Source organism: Macrosteles quadrilineatus, unplaced genomic scaffold, assembly GCF_028750875.1.
Source record: "Macrosteles quadrilineatus isolate MER2022 unplaced genomic scaffold, UCM_ALF_1.0 Scaffold_9__3_contigs__length_116548681, whole genome shotgun sequence".
NCBI lineage: Eukaryota > Metazoa > Arthropoda > Insecta > Hemiptera > Cicadellidae > Macrosteles > Macrosteles quadrilineatus.
In genome coordinates this window covers 10,985,966-11,001,960 of record NW_026542602.1, presented here as the reverse complement: position 1 = coordinate 11,001,960, position 15,995 = coordinate 10,985,966, and the positions used below count along the sequence as shown (strand labels likewise).

General features: G+C 31.6%; 2 protein-coding genes across 3 annotated transcripts in view; both read left to right on the top strand.

The window, feature by feature from the left end:
* LOC129002380 (uncharacterized) overlaps nt 1–7,434 on the top strand; it is a 49,366-nt gene extending 41,932 nt beyond the window's left edge. The window contains exon 8 of the mRNA XM_054430127.1: nt 7,340–7,434. Within this exon, the coding sequence (XP_054286102.1) occupies nt 7,340–7,434 (95 nt within the window). The remainder of the gene's footprint in view (nt 1–7,339) is intronic.
* An 8,105-nt stretch (nt 7,435–15,539) lies between these two features.
* LOC129002575 (regulating synaptic membrane exocytosis protein 1-like) overlaps nt 15,540–15,995 on the top strand; it is a 276,072-nt gene continuing 275,616 nt past the window's right edge. For both annotated transcript variants that reach the window (XM_054430490.1, XM_054430491.1), the window contains exon 1: nt 15,540–15,623. The gene's annotated coding sequence lies outside the window, so the exon portion shown is untranslated. The remainder of the gene's footprint in view (nt 15,624–15,995) is intronic.

The window sequence follows — 15,995 nt, the reverse complement described above, 5'->3', positions numbered from 1 at the left end:
TATTTACTTTGCACCATACAAGTTGTAAGTGGTTGTAGCCAGTCTCTACTCTCTATGATAGAAATATATGAATTCTGACTTAACCAAGAACATTTCCCCCAGAGATGGCTGCTTTAACAGTTCATGCTTTGTGTGTGATAGATACGATTTAGGCCACACCAAGTTCAAGTTACAAACTTAGGCAGCTGCTTACGCTGTCAACGGCCGATTTGAGGTTATGAGTGATTCAGTTTTGGTTAACAGTACTTTCAACTTGTTGTTTATACTACAGTAACACCATTCACTGTATTTAATGGTTAATCATCGATTGCCAGTTAACTATGGATATATATGAGAGAGTGTATAGAGCATATGAGGGAATGAGGGTAAACTGTTATATGTTTGATTCAATCAATTTTCGCCGTGGGCATAAAACAACACAAAATCACAAATATCTGTTCGGCTGACCACAACAATCAGATGACCGGAAGTGCTGAAGTTACGAGATCGTCACCACAACTGCTGGCTCAGATTTATTTCCGGTTTTAAAAATAAAATCGTGAATAAAACTTGGTACAACTTTTAATAATTTACAAAAACTAATCATGAACTTCGAAATAAATAGTTAATATAATGTTACAGTTTTATTTTATTTAGTTAATGAAATGTTTTGTATATAATATGAGTGATATATTTTATTTAAATTACTTTTAAATGATCGGTAAGAAAGTTAAAAATAACATTAAATGCAATTCGTTATTGTTATGTGATAAAGAGTCATGCACTGTACATTACTTTTTGTAATCTGCTTTGCTGTGTAAAGCTGTAGCTTCGTAAATAACAAGATATTTACTATAAACCTACGAAAAACATTTACAGTATTTGTAAAAATCACAAATTACAACAGTATAATATACACAGTAGTATACAATTTGTTTTTGTTCAGTAGTTTACAGTTGTTTCCATCCGTGAAAGATTTCATAAGAAGCCGTTATCTACATTTTTTATTTCAACCATTTGACGAAAATCTACAAAATATGTTTTCAATTAAAATTATCTTTCAGTCTTGCTTAGAATTTGTATGTTAATTTTATATCACATCTGAAAAGAAATTGACCATGAAATATATGTTTATGGAATGTAATCTAGTTCTGAAATTGTAAAACTATTAAACGAAATTAAATGAGTGTTTAATAAGCTTTTTACAATTAATTCTGTAAATAATAGGGTGGTTTGATTAAACTGTTTGTAAGTATTATGACTAATTAAAATTTGACATTTAAGGTCTCATGTTGTAGTATTATATAGTTTTAGATGTTATATAGTTGATGTTGAAAGAAACTTTGCTTACGCTTAAAGTTAAGGATTGTAATTTCGTTATACATGAAACATGGCAACAGGTGCCTAGTCATTCAGGTTGTTCTTCATGCGTGAAGTTTGAAAGCGTTTGTCACCATTTCATTGCAAAATATTTCACTATGTAGTTGGGTTTTTGTGATATTCAGTTTTGTAATCTATCCTTATATGTTAAATAAAACGAGTTTTAGCAAATTTATCTAAGTTGACTACATACATTTGAATGAAATGGACAGTAAGAAAATGATCATTTTCTATTGATAGCTAATTAAAACTTATGAAAATACAAAAAGATAAATTACGTCATTCAACGTTATTCAATGTGAAATATACTTCCAAATGTTTTAAAAAGTTGAACTGTTTATTGTAAATACAGAACAGGGTGAACTACTTGATTAGGCGTCAAGTAACTATTATAACAGTATATTGTTTTTTTTTTGCATTGGCGTTTTATTAAGTTTGTCAATATTTCTGATGGCTGTCCGTCCATGCTTCTGCCCAGACCTCTCTAAACGAATCTTGCTTTATGGCAATACCAAAAATTACATGCTAGAAAATTAGTTGAACAGTAAGTTTAAAACGTCAATTACCTATTCCTAGGATTGCTTACATATTAAACTATTATAATAAAGTATTTTTTAATTTGACAACGGCAAGTCCCTAGCAATTTATGTTTGACAAGAAGAAGGATTTGATAATGGGGTTGTTACGTTATTTATGTTATTTATCATTCCTGGAGGCAAATTATGAATAACAAATATGATTGAACGTCAAGTTAAGATACGATATCAATAGATCTCATCAACTTACAAAGGCGACATGTCAGTTGATTTGTAGGTCTAAGTGCTTATAGTGTTTTTACGCAGGAGGAAAAATTGTAATAATTGTATAACTACAACTATACATCTTAGTGAAATAGTATATAGTTATTAGTAAGTTTTATTAGTAATTTTAATACATAGTTGTTTTAGGTTTTTAGATAGTTAACCTAAAATATTGAGAGTCTTGTAGATTCGTTTTTCGTAGATATAATATGCTGACCTTCCTATCAATTTTCATTTTTGAATTTTTGAGCTTCTTAAAAAAATCTAGGCTACAATGTTTTAAATTAGAGAGCCATCTCACCACAGCTTCAATCTTAGAAGGAATTTTGACCTACCTATTCCACTATCCCGTACCACTTTTCATAAAAACCATAGCAAACGTAACGTAGCATAGTAAAGTTGTGTTTTCTTATTTTTCTGGCGGGTGATGGTTTCTCCATGTGTATTTTAATTCTCTTCCTATACTAATCCAATCAAGGGTGAAAATGATTTTAAAAAAAATTGGAGCATGGTCTGAGGGAATATTTAGTTGATAAGGAGTTTTACAGTGTTTCTTCGTCATTAAAATATAAATAGTTAGTACAGTATGAAGTTTGAATCTTTATTTTAATGGGTCTGATTTCACTTGTTTAGTTTTAGTGACTTTTGTCCTGTACATTTTTGTATTATTTTGGTAATAAAACTATTCAGATTCTGATTCCGATTCTAATGACCACTATTAACATATTTGTAAAATTGAATATTTTAAGAATTTATATTTTCAACAATTCTTCTTTGTTATAATTTCATAGAGCTGGAAATTAATATCAGAGGTAACCGAAGAAAGCTCTGAAACTAAAACCAAACTTGACGGATGGGCAGAAAACGAATGTTGGGATTTATAAATGAGGAGTTTGCATTAAAGGCTGAACTCTACTGTCAGACTGTGATCCATCGAATCTGTACGCCTTTCAATATCTTTTACTCATGTTGGGAACCTATTTTACCTTAGTCTCATGTTCAATGAAGAGGCCAGAATATTGTAGTAAAATTTGAACAATATATTACATCTACTAAAACAATTAAGGTATAAACTCACATTAAAATATTAATTTAGATTTGCTGATTGCATTTTGGAAAAGTAACCAAAGCTTTTGCATAGAATATTAAGTTTGATATTACATAATAAACCAAGGGAATGGTTAAATATTTATTTAACCTAGTTTGCGAGAGACGAATTATACTGAATTATTCAAATATAGGGATTAAGATAGACGAGACGTTCTTAAATGATATGAATAAAATACGACCGAGGGTTGGTGAATTCTAAAGGAAAACTCTTGTTGATTCAAACACCATTTAGATTAGAGATTTAGAGTTTCAATTTTTTAAAGCCACAAGATTTTAAGTACGTACGTGATATGTAATCACTCGTATTATCTGTTGTTAAAATACATACAATGAAAAATCGTACTAAGCCAAGTTTGATAATATGGCTAAAAATACCAAAGCTACATTAAGTTATATTTTAATGTAATGATATGACTCCATTGATGGTAAGAAAATTTAACACTTTAAATGGACGATAAAATATTCCTAACCAAAATTAAATAATGGGCATATAATTTAAGCAATTTTAATCGAATTATTTACAGTGGTAAAAATGTATACTAAAATAAAGATAATAGCACCCCTTCGAGGAGATAGAGTTTTAAATATAATTGTGGCACAGCTCTATGAATATTTTATAAAACAATGTTTCTGACTAAATAACATCATGTTCCCTTCCCCATCATGTTTATATTACTCAGTGAGCCAGTGAGTAGGATTAACTATGAATATCAAAGCGATTCTTTAATTTTTATTTCATTTAGCTCAACCAAAAGTAAATTAAGTTACGTATTTATGACTAACTTTATAAATGACGAAGTTTAAAAAAAAAACTGCACAAATGGTAGGTAGGCTACTAACTTACAAATTTCTAGGCTTTGTAAACACATTTTATTTCTAAGGCAATTAATAGGCCTACAGTTTTATTGGCAGATCAACGTCCCAAAATCCTAAATCCAAAATCCTATGACAAAAAAGTTTAGTTTCACATATTATGTATAAGTACTTATAGTACATAGTTGTGTAAATATTGAGTGTATAATATCTTATGTAGATATTTAAAATGTACAGTAATCCATGTATACTAGAGGATACTACGTTCTTTTGAGTCAGGAGATCAACAGATTTGTAGTTTCAAAAATAGATTACACAACTATTAAGCAAAACTAGGCTACAAATACTGAGGCAGCTTAAAAACTTCCACTGGAAAATAAGATATTAGAATTTTAGTATTTTACTATTTTGATTCGAAATATGCATTTTATAGTTGTGTACTCTGATTAAGTAAAATATTTATCGTTAAACACACTTTAATCTTCTTTTTTGCCACCCCAAAGAGAATTGTTTGCGAGCCTACTAAAGAATCCTTTTTTTGTATCAAACCTATAACCAATTAAAATATTATGATGTGATTAAAATTAAAGATGTTTACTTACAAAAAGTGCCTCTACACAAATTTCGACAGCTCTCTAATTAAATTACGATACCTAATTATAGACCAACGTATAACTTTACGTTTCTTACTAAAAATGTAGAATGTAGTCTAGGAATATATCGTTACTGTACAATATTACTTACACTAATACAGGATATATAAATTAAATTCAGGTTAGACGTTTTAATCTCTAGAAAAAAATTAGTTTCGACTCTTGTGATTTTTAGTAACCTGTACATTTTTTAAACGTGGAAACTATATTAATTGTATTAAATGCATCCGGAGTGTATGATTCAAACTAGTATCAATTAGCGGTTTTAGCCTAAATATGCAAAGTGAAGTCTGTATAAGTATGTTATTATTATGTAAAACTCATAAAATCTCTTACACAACAGGGTTTTAAACCGTGGTATGTTTGCCCATTAATCAAGATTTACAATCTATTGCTATTCAAAATATACAGTTGTCCTGTAAGTAACAACGAAACTCAGAAAAATGGTTCTTTGGGACAAATTAAAGAGAAAACAAGAATTAATTCTTCTCCAAAATCGTTTAGTTTACCAGATTCTGTCTGCCATTTTGTACTCTTTTACATACACATTTGTATCTTTTATTTTCCAACCGATCTAAATTAAACTTGGTATCTATCTTATGGTAGTGGAAACTGTATAACATTTGTGCATACATAATAAATATTGTCACGCCCCTAATCCTTGTTACACTTCAACTCTGCATCTTTGCTGTATATGTGGTACAGTATGGAGATCTCCAAATGGTCATTCCATCCAACCATATAAGTAACACTGTAAATCTTATGTATTAGTACAATAAAAGGTAGAGGAAAACATTAAAGTGCAGTAAAACACAACAAAATTCCCTTGCCAGCAACTGTCAAAGTAATACAAGAGACAAAAACCAACGAGGCCAACTGCTTGGCTTATGTAAGGCACTTAACATTCGAAATAGTTTATGTGTAGACATAATACACAAAGTTTGGAAACTGCAATAAATTAAAACTAAAATGTGTTTTTAATATGAGATCGTATTTCACATAATTTCAAGATTGTTACCTATAGGTATCACTAGGACAATGAGTTGTAGTATCTTCAAAGCATTTACTACATGCTGGCGTTTCATTACATTTGTTATGTAACTGCACAGATAATTTGTAAATATGCTTTGCCTATTTAGTCCGTTTCTGCGGTAGTAACGCACGACACATTCAATATCAAAGGCTCTATTATGGTCTGTGGTTGAGGTTACCATCACTTCGTGTTTAACTAATGAATCTGCTTACCTCTACTAACTGGTGTTTTGCATTATAAATGACTTGATTTCAAATAGCGAAACAAAAACGAATATTATAACTCGCCAATTTAATATTCACATGATTTTAATACTGTGGTGTGCTTCATACACACTTTACACTTATTATGAAATGAGTCATAGCAATGTGAACTTAGTCTTTTCAAATTTTTCAATGGTCCATAAGTATTCTATTTATATGAATGGTCCGAAGAGAGGAATTGACTTTACCCTCAACAGTTTAGCTCTACTATTGTAAATAAATTGTTAAAAAGTTTTATTAATCAAAGGTTCAATTGGGCATTGTGTTTATACATTCGTTCCCTATTTAAATCTACTTCCACGTGTGTATATATACATATGTATATACACCATATGTACATGTATACGTTATATGTATAATCCCTTAACATCAACCGAAGACAATATTTAGGCACGCTTATCTCAGATAAATCTATTTTGCCGACCTTAAACGGCTTTCAACACAACGGTACCAATCCATCTATAATAACTGCTTGTTTTTTTTTGACGATAGGCCTACTAATAAGTAGGTTAAATCATTATGTTTTTTGTAGAGCATTGAAATTGTACAGAAACACTTATATACTGTTTTTAGCCTTTTTCAAATTAATTTTAATATAAAAAAGAATGTGGCTTTTAAAAAAACAATAATTTAACTTTATGGTAGTCTAGTATTAAGACTCTATCTTAAGCAAATCATCTTTAGCGTGCAAAATCTTACAATAGTAACCAAAACTTTAAACATTTGCTTAACATTTAACAGTATTAACAGTGACTTGTCCAAAATTTAAAAAAATGAACAAAACAAAACACACGATAGTATCTGGCGAACTAGCCACGGGTACATTCATTACTCTCCCGTAGTGATTAAACCCTGGATTAATCACTGTCTTTTACAGCCCGGCTAAACGAGGGCACATGCACGAGCTTGCTAAAGTACTTTAGACTACATAGTCATGTTCACATTATAAACCTACATTTAACCTTTAAAAATTGTGATAGTCAAAGGTTGTTTCTGTAAAAAAGGAATATGCGTCGATATTTTCCCGAGGACATTAAAGAAATCGAATGTTGGTTTAATTTAAGTACCAAATTTAAATAAACACCAATAAAAGCTTCGATTTCAAAATTGTAGTTTCTGCTTAAGGATCACAAAACAAATTTGTTATTGTAAGTAGATATCGGTGCATTATGTCACTTACAAAAGAATACATACTTTTAGGGTATAAATATTGGCTCAGTATACTTATTAGTATCTTATTCAAAGATTAGATGTAACCGTTAAATGTAAAAGCCATATGTGTTATATGTTACTCGTCTAATTTTGTAGCTGGGTGGATGAGTGGATACAAAAGTCGCCGGTTCGATCCTGAGAAACAGTCGGAAGCTTTTATAAGGTTTATAGCTCGACCCACGTGTCCTTGATGAACCAGCTGATCTCAGTCAAAAACAAAACCGTAATAGCATTCATTCAACACTCATATTGACGCCAAAGTCACCCTGGTTGTCGGTGCTGTAGGAACCAAAATATAATACAATTTAATCAAATATTGGTGCTAATATGTTAGCAAAAACTATTTAAAACTATTTTCTTTTTCCATCAACTGTCATGGAAAACACATACTTTCATTGCGGGATTATGAATAAAATCATCAATAAATAAAAAGGTTATTGTGGTTTACTTAACACATTGTCAACTAATTTCTATATACATTAACTATGGATATCCTGTAAAACTTTTACATCGGTCTCCAAAACTAGACCTTACAATTTACTCTGTTCCCAATAACACTCGTACATTTATGTATAAGACACGAGAAACATAAACATAGAATATGAATTAATCATGAGATAAGTCTTGTTCTACCAGACCGACGTTATCTCTATCAAAAAAGGCGAGATAATTTCACTCTTTACACGTTATTATCACATCTTTTTACTTTTAATATTTATTTGAAGTTTAAAGAAGATGTATATTTTGTATGGTTACCTTTAAGTTAGTTTCTTGTAACTTTATTTGTTTTTAGTAGTAAAATAGTACGGAGAAACCTTATTACTACTCATTGTTAGTTGCCAACCTTTTGCAATTTGTTGTATTTTGATAAATAACATTTCCTACATAGCCTAATATGAAAGGGTTATTAAAAATTTTATTATTTCAAACACGTTTCATAATATGCAGTAGTTAAATATGCAGTAGTAACAACTTAAAGATTTCTTATGACGTGGAGAGTACTAACTAAGCACCATGTAGTATGGAACGTTTATATATGTATATTGGAATTTTCTCCATGACTATCTCATTTGAAAGTTTCTCTGATAAACCAAAAACAAACGATAAGCCTACTTACAAATTCCCAGGTGATTTAAGGCTGATATAAGTGGTTAAAAACTATAATGCATTCACTGTATGAATTACCTCGATTCAGTTGTTCAGCTAACTAATATATCCACAATATTCAGTCAATCATTAGATTTAAATACAAAATATGGAGAAACCTTTCTACCAGGGTCGAAGCTTGGAGTTACATGGATGAAAAAGCATTAATAACTTCCAAAACTTTTTCCATTTCCCAAAATCAGAAATCACCTATCACCTAGATTTAAGATGTATTCAAATCGACCTAAAATGAAAAGCCAGTCTGTATTATTTTAAATGAGTTCCATACCACTCTTAACTTGGGTTTTCTATTACTTATGAAAATTTACACAAAGATAAATAAATAAATCAGACATGAACATATAATACAACTACCACAGAATCTTATAAGTTTTTCAATTATACTTGATGTGTTACCGTACTAAAATAGAACACAGCATGATTCATGAACTATACTAAATATATACATTTCTGGGATAGCTGAATTATAAAGAGATAATAGGAAATATTATGAATGCATCACAAACATAACACAAGGACAACTGTAACGATTTACCCTACTGCGACCAATATTTTAGCAGTGTATATTCAACTGAGTGTTATCAAAATGAGCAGCCGTTATGAACGTAGACAATGACGGCTTCGGGAACAAAAGACTTGATATCAGCACAGCCGTCAATACATGGCATGGCTCATTACAAAATATCAGGAGAGCTCAAAATCGAGCCACTGTTTGTTCAGTATGACTGACGAAACTCTCAAAGCAGTAAACGTTTTTTAATGTACACACTATCCTTGTCTGATAATGGAAATATGAAGGTTTAGCCATTAATCATTTAGTCCACTTTCCACACAAAAATTTGTCAAGCTAACCTTGTTTCGATTTCTTGTCGACTAGTAGGTATACCATTACAAATATGTTAGTTAGTAAGTATACAGGTTCTTATATATCTCCTCATGTGCACATCAGTTTAACCTCTATTTATATGAATGGTTTGTGCCGATTAACATGTTAAGCTGGGAAGTATATTTTTCTCTTCATGAAAGAAGTTACATAGTGGATGGATGATTGTTTTTATAAATTAATTTTATTCCGTATACTAAGCCTATTCTACTACTTTAAATTTCATGTTATCAAATACTGCATGGAATTGAGAAATCCTCTTGGGCAAAGTACTGATACATTATGTTAGTTATAACCCCCGGTCAGCCTCAGGAGTTTACTGTCTTTTTGCACAGAAAACATACTACTATCTTTTAGGTTGTAACGGACCACTTCCAAACAAGTTTTCGAATCAATGATCTGTTATGGAATATCCCAGTAATTAATATTCATAAAGGTAATTTAATTTATTTTAGAGATACTGTTAGTTATAAGAAATTATACATATAAACGTTACTGTTATAAATAAAATTAATCCAATGTAAGTACTAAATCCATTAAAATCTAAATTATTTCCAAACCATCATATGTTATATAGAGCACCCAGCTTCTCGAGGGAAAACAGACAGCACTCATTGAATATGTACTTTATCATTAAACACTCAACTCCCACCCTACCACATGACTGATCTTCCATCCGTCTCCAAGAACAAAATAATAAATGTAAACGTGGAAAATACACAATCAATCCTTATATATAATACGTGAAGGAGATTTATACGAAACAATACTCTTCCGTTAATAATGGACGGATTTTACAAACAATGCGTCAAAATTCAGGATTTTTGTGTAGAGGCCCTCTTTCACCAATTCCTGTAGTAAAAGTTCTCGGGCTTTGCCCCACTCAAAATCGCAATGTATTTCTTATGAAGAAAAGATTTTATTTACTTAAACAGACGAATAATCTATATATCAATACGCAAGTTTTTATTAATTGCATACTAAAACAGCTATTCATAATGAACACATGATACATAAAGAGCGCGCGTTTTCAATTTCGATGACTGGAGTGTAGTGATTGATTACATTATTTTTGAGTTGACTCTTTTAAGTCATTGAAAATTATGACTGTCATTTGTTTTGAAATAACGCCTGTAATACTTTGCAATTGCTCGAATTCGAGCCACAGGTACACTAGTACTAATTTACTGTATGCCAAATATTGACTCTACGCCATTCATTTTTGTAACCATGCAATAATCTCCATAGCGATAGAAACCCCTGTTATCAGATGAGGTGGTGTTCATCACCCCTGACCGCGCGATAGACCATTTATAATGCAAATCATGAGGACGCTGTGAGGTCGGGATAGCACTGCAAGCCTCGCAACAAGAAGCCGACCTGTTGAGTTTATTATACAAAGGTTAGAGGTTTAAGTTTAAAGTTTCAATAACTTTTGAATGTTAGAAATTAAAGAGATTTAATAAATTACAGTTATTATGTTATGTCTCAAAATGGGACTACCTGATTGACTCGAAGTAAAAGTTTGAAAAGTTGAGTAATATTTTTAATGTATTATTCATCCACCAGATGCGCTTGCTTGTCAGCGCCCTATTCGTACAAAAGAACATTTATTTTTTGTATGATCACTGATCAGTGATTTAAGCCTACGTTTTGGTAATTTGGTCTTATTATTTATTAAAAATCAATTTGCTGAAATGTACAAGAACACGAACAAACAATTTAATTAACCATAACAATTGAACGTATTCAGCAAAATTGGCAAGTAACTCTCTTGCGTAACTTGCTATCAAAAAATCATATACTTTTATATGAGCAAGGCTTGCTTGTTAGATTTTTTAAATTGACCTTATGGGTTGCCAAGTACCCATGTTGGTTGAACTACAAGAGAAAAGTAAACACAATACTTGTAACATGTGTTTATGACAAGCCATCCACAGTATACTAGCAAATTACAACTATACTTATATACTACTACTTATATACTATAGTACTATAGTATCAAATGAGAGAGAGAGAGAGAGAGAGATAGAAAGTATCAAGACAGTGCACAAATATTCCATCACCAATAATCTGTGGACTGCCCATCAATGATTGAAAGTTTACACCATGGTTTGAGTTTATGCTCGACTTTGAGAAAAATCTGCAAGTTTTTTGAAGGTTCAAAATGTGTATGGCAGTCATTTATAATTAGCGTTTCAATTGATGAGCACCAGCAGTGATGGTCTTTCCCATGTAGCACAGTTATGCATCCAAAACGTATAAGATACATTGCACTGCAACATAGGATATGTAACGGATGCTATTTGTTACCTATCAGATAGATACCTGATACGTATTTGTAACGTGCAAATGTCCGCGCTGAGGATATGTATCTTTAGATACCTTGGATATGTATCTGCAATGAAACGAGAATATGTATCCGCAATGTAACGAGAATATGTATCCGCAATGTAACGAGAATTTGTTTTTGATACGTATCTGAATACATATGTATGTACGTAGATGTGGTGGAATAAAACCCGGGGGCAGTGGAATAATTACCTGGGGGTGGAGCTAGAAGCGGTGGAATGATTTCTTGCATGGCCATGCTGGAGGTGTATAACAGGAGTGTAGTTGTAGAGGCCTACCTGGAGGTGGTACGAATCTTACCTTAAAAAATTGCTTAATGCAGTGGAATGATAACCTGGAGCATAGCTGTAGGAGATTAGGCCCACATAGAGGCAACTGCGATATATGTGCACGTTTGGTAAAACTGATTAGTACCTGTTGACAGTGTACACTGCTATATACTGCGATGTTTAAACTCTGAAAAATACTATGCTGGGATCAATAGCACTTTTTGGCAGAAGGCAAATCTGTGAAGGATTTTACCAACTGGAGGTAGGATGCTAGGAACAAAGATACATGAACACCATCCTTTTCTTCGTGCCATTATCATAATTCATTCTTCATACAAGGCTTTAAATGCTTAGATAACGCAAAGCATCGTCATTTATTTTAAGATCATAATGACAGAAGCTTGATCATAAGTAGTTGTAGTCTCTATGATGCAAATATTTTAATGAATTCTCAACAAAGAAATTGTCTTCCAGCGATGGCTACTTTAAATGAGCTTCTGTTTTCTGACAGATACTATTTGGGCCACACCAAGTAGAAGTTAGTAACTTAGGCAGCTTACGCCGTCAACGCCCGACTTGAGGTCATCAGTCATTAAGTTTCGGCTTACTTTCAACTTGTCTTGACTATAATTACAGATATTAATATCTGAGAAACCATGACACAGTCAATAGTTATAACCAGTGAAGCTTGAGAAAGACTTGTAAACATTTTTACAGCACAATGTGAGAGTATAAAAAAAAACAATCCATTTAATGTTAAGTGTCCCATACAATTTGTTAATAGTAAAATTGCTATTGTGTAATGAAATGAATATTTAGTCAAATGAGCGATGCACTCAAACCATAATGAAAGTACCAATTACATGTTGAAAACTGACATTAGACACAGCCGTGTTCACTGTGGTATCGACTATTAGTCCTGGACTAATTAGCATGAAGAGTACGACGAGGAAAAATGATATATATATTTACGATAGTGTATGGATATTTTACAAGTTTATTTTAAATATAAACATCTTGGTTCTACATGAGTGGGAGAATATTCAACTAAAATTAGAACTTAAACCGAAATTAAATGTAATAAAAAACATCTGTTGGTTCAGTATTAAAGGGATTCTGGATTAATAATTTCATATAATCCGACCATCTGGATCAACATAACTTTTACTATTAGTCTTGTAAACAAATAAATTCGATAACATTTACAAATACAAAACAATAGTTTTCATAGCGTTTGAACTTCAAATATATTCCAAAAGTATAAATTAATACTAACCTTTTAAATGTTTTAACCTTAACTCTCAAATGTAATGCAAGACACGAAGTGATATCACAGACCAGACACCAATTTGCATCTACAATGCTACCTACATAGGACGTTTGAGAGGACGAGGGTAACTAAATAGCCTTCCCGCCAATTTAGACAACTACCCGCGTAAATGACATCCTCAATTTTAACTCCTTTTTTATACTGAAAATGTAGGAGGAATTTATCCATGGGGGGTCACTGAAATATCATGCAATATTTTCAAATCGTTCCTTGGGTTAAAAGAAATAGCTTACTTTTCACCACATTTTAATGCTACATAGTAAAAAAAAATGTGAAATTTGGTTTGTACATTTTTTAACTCCACTATGTTAAAATCACAAAAAAAACTGAATATGCTTCTTAAAAGCCTCACAATATGGGACTTTAACTAGTATTCTGAGTATTGTTTTCCTATTAATTTATATTCTACATCTTATTTAAGCGTGTTGGACATTAGACATTCTTATCAATACTCCAGTTCAAATAAATCCGTAGCAAAATGAGATAACCTTTTGACTAATTTATTTTGTCAAACGACTTAAATCGATGAGTATTTAAGGTTGCTACTTCAAGGAGCAATCGGGTGTGTTGTATTTTGGAAATCCTACCATGAAATTCATTTTTTAAAGATATATTTATAAACTAGCCTTTAACGTAACATTTTATATTTCCTATTTATATGAAATGGTAGACAACGAATATATCTTTAATCCCGATTACTAAGTGGTTTGAATCAATCAAGTATTTTTTTTTTATTAAAAATTAATATATAGGAAGAACCATAGCTATATTATGGTTTTGCATGCAGAGACCCTGAAACAAGGGACTTTTTAAGGGTCCAGGGAACTCCTATTTCTATTTACGAGCGTATTAAAATAACATCGACTTACCATGTCGAGAGATACTAATTCGTTGAGTAAATCACTTAGCAAAACACGTACAAAGATAAGAGGTAAATCTGAAAAAGACTACTTAGGTTGAATACATAAATCACCCTTAGAAATTTACAGTATGATAAAAACTCTTTTATTCCTTATTATATGAAGAGGTTAAACCACTTTCAAAGTTAAATAAACTTAATCCATTAACAGTTGGCCAACTTATAATTTTAATCAGTTTTACTGAATTTTATTAACAAATCATTAAAATGCTACAGTCAAGATGGTGGAACGAGACTGGTATTTAGCTTGCAACACATCAATACAGTATGTCTATGATCAGCAGTTCTATTGAATGAGTGGCCAGGTCGAGGGGAGCTGCTATTAATAAAATATCACGGGATAGAAGGGCTGAGGGCTTGTGTGTATCATGCAACAGGTCTGGGGAAAACTGTCATGGCGGAGGACTAGAGGCGCAGGTCACAAAGTGATTGTACGACCACTCAAGCTGGCCACTTGTTATAGCCATACTGGATGTTAGAAATACAATGTACAATATTCAGTCCTTTTTATCACGATTTAAGGGGTAAAAATATTTATAAATCGTGATTAAAAATATTTTTTTTTTTAAATACTTGATTACAAGCTGTGTGGGGTTTGCAAAAAGAAAAGATCTTGTTGGGAAAAATAATTATTACTTGAAAAAAGCACAATAGTTTGTTTATATTTATAGCATGTTCTTACAATAACTTGTAAAAAAAATTAACTTGGGTTTGGTAGGTACTTTTAGCAATGCCAGTTTGATTCCTGTATACTACTATGCTACTGTATAGTATATTAATTAATTAACGTTTGAGCCAAATGAATAATTTGAATGAAATATTGAATTAATATATATCTTTTACATTGTATGATCCAAAAGTTGTTTCTGGTAGGCCTACAAATACACTCAATGCTTAAGGTAGTCATATTGTTTAGAATTGTGTAACACTAACCAATTTCTAGAATTTTATAACCGCAAACTTGTTTAATTACTACCCATACAAGCGATAACCTCAAAAAATGTAACGGTAAAACAATCCTTTACGTATTATGTTGGTTCATAGGCATATTCTATAAAAACATAAAAATTAAAGAATAAAAATTAAATATTCTATTAAACGTGTTCATATTGAATATTTAGTTAAAATGTGGATATAAATTTCATTATTCTGTAGATGTATTGTAACAAGAAAGTAATTTACTTACAAGTATCATAATCAAATTTATATTCAACCACTTATGTATAATAAATAACACTTTCCTGGACGTAAAACTTTGGTCGTGTAAGAAGTACAAGTATCTGTAATTGTTTTACGTTTCCTACCTGGCAGGGGCCGTACATCACTAGTTCCCTGGTTCTCCAGCAGGGGGTGGTGTCAGGAGTTGTGTCAGTCCCGGACGGGCCTTCTCACAGTGCGGACACCGTGTGTGGTACAGTGTCATGGGCTAGATCTCCCAACTCAGCCACACCGTTCATAAGGTAAAACTACCCTCAGAGCCCATGTAGACCAAATAGGTGATAGAAAAACACCTACATTACAGGGGTTGCAAGAGAGATATCGATGTTAGTACTCGTTGGCACAGAGGATAACATAGGTCTGATCACTGATAAGAATAGTTGTTCCTGATAGCAAATTAAAATTCGAAACTATTTTCAAATGGTTGAAAACTAATCATTTTTGTGTGGATTAAATTTGTTTAGATCGTTGAAGAATGTCCAACTGTGCGATGTGAATAGTTAAACATTAAATTAACTTTGCGGTAGCGTTAAATAGTAGGGCCTACTATGAAAGACATAAAAATATATAGATTTGGTAGCGAAAATATAAAACAACCATGTTTTGATAAAAAA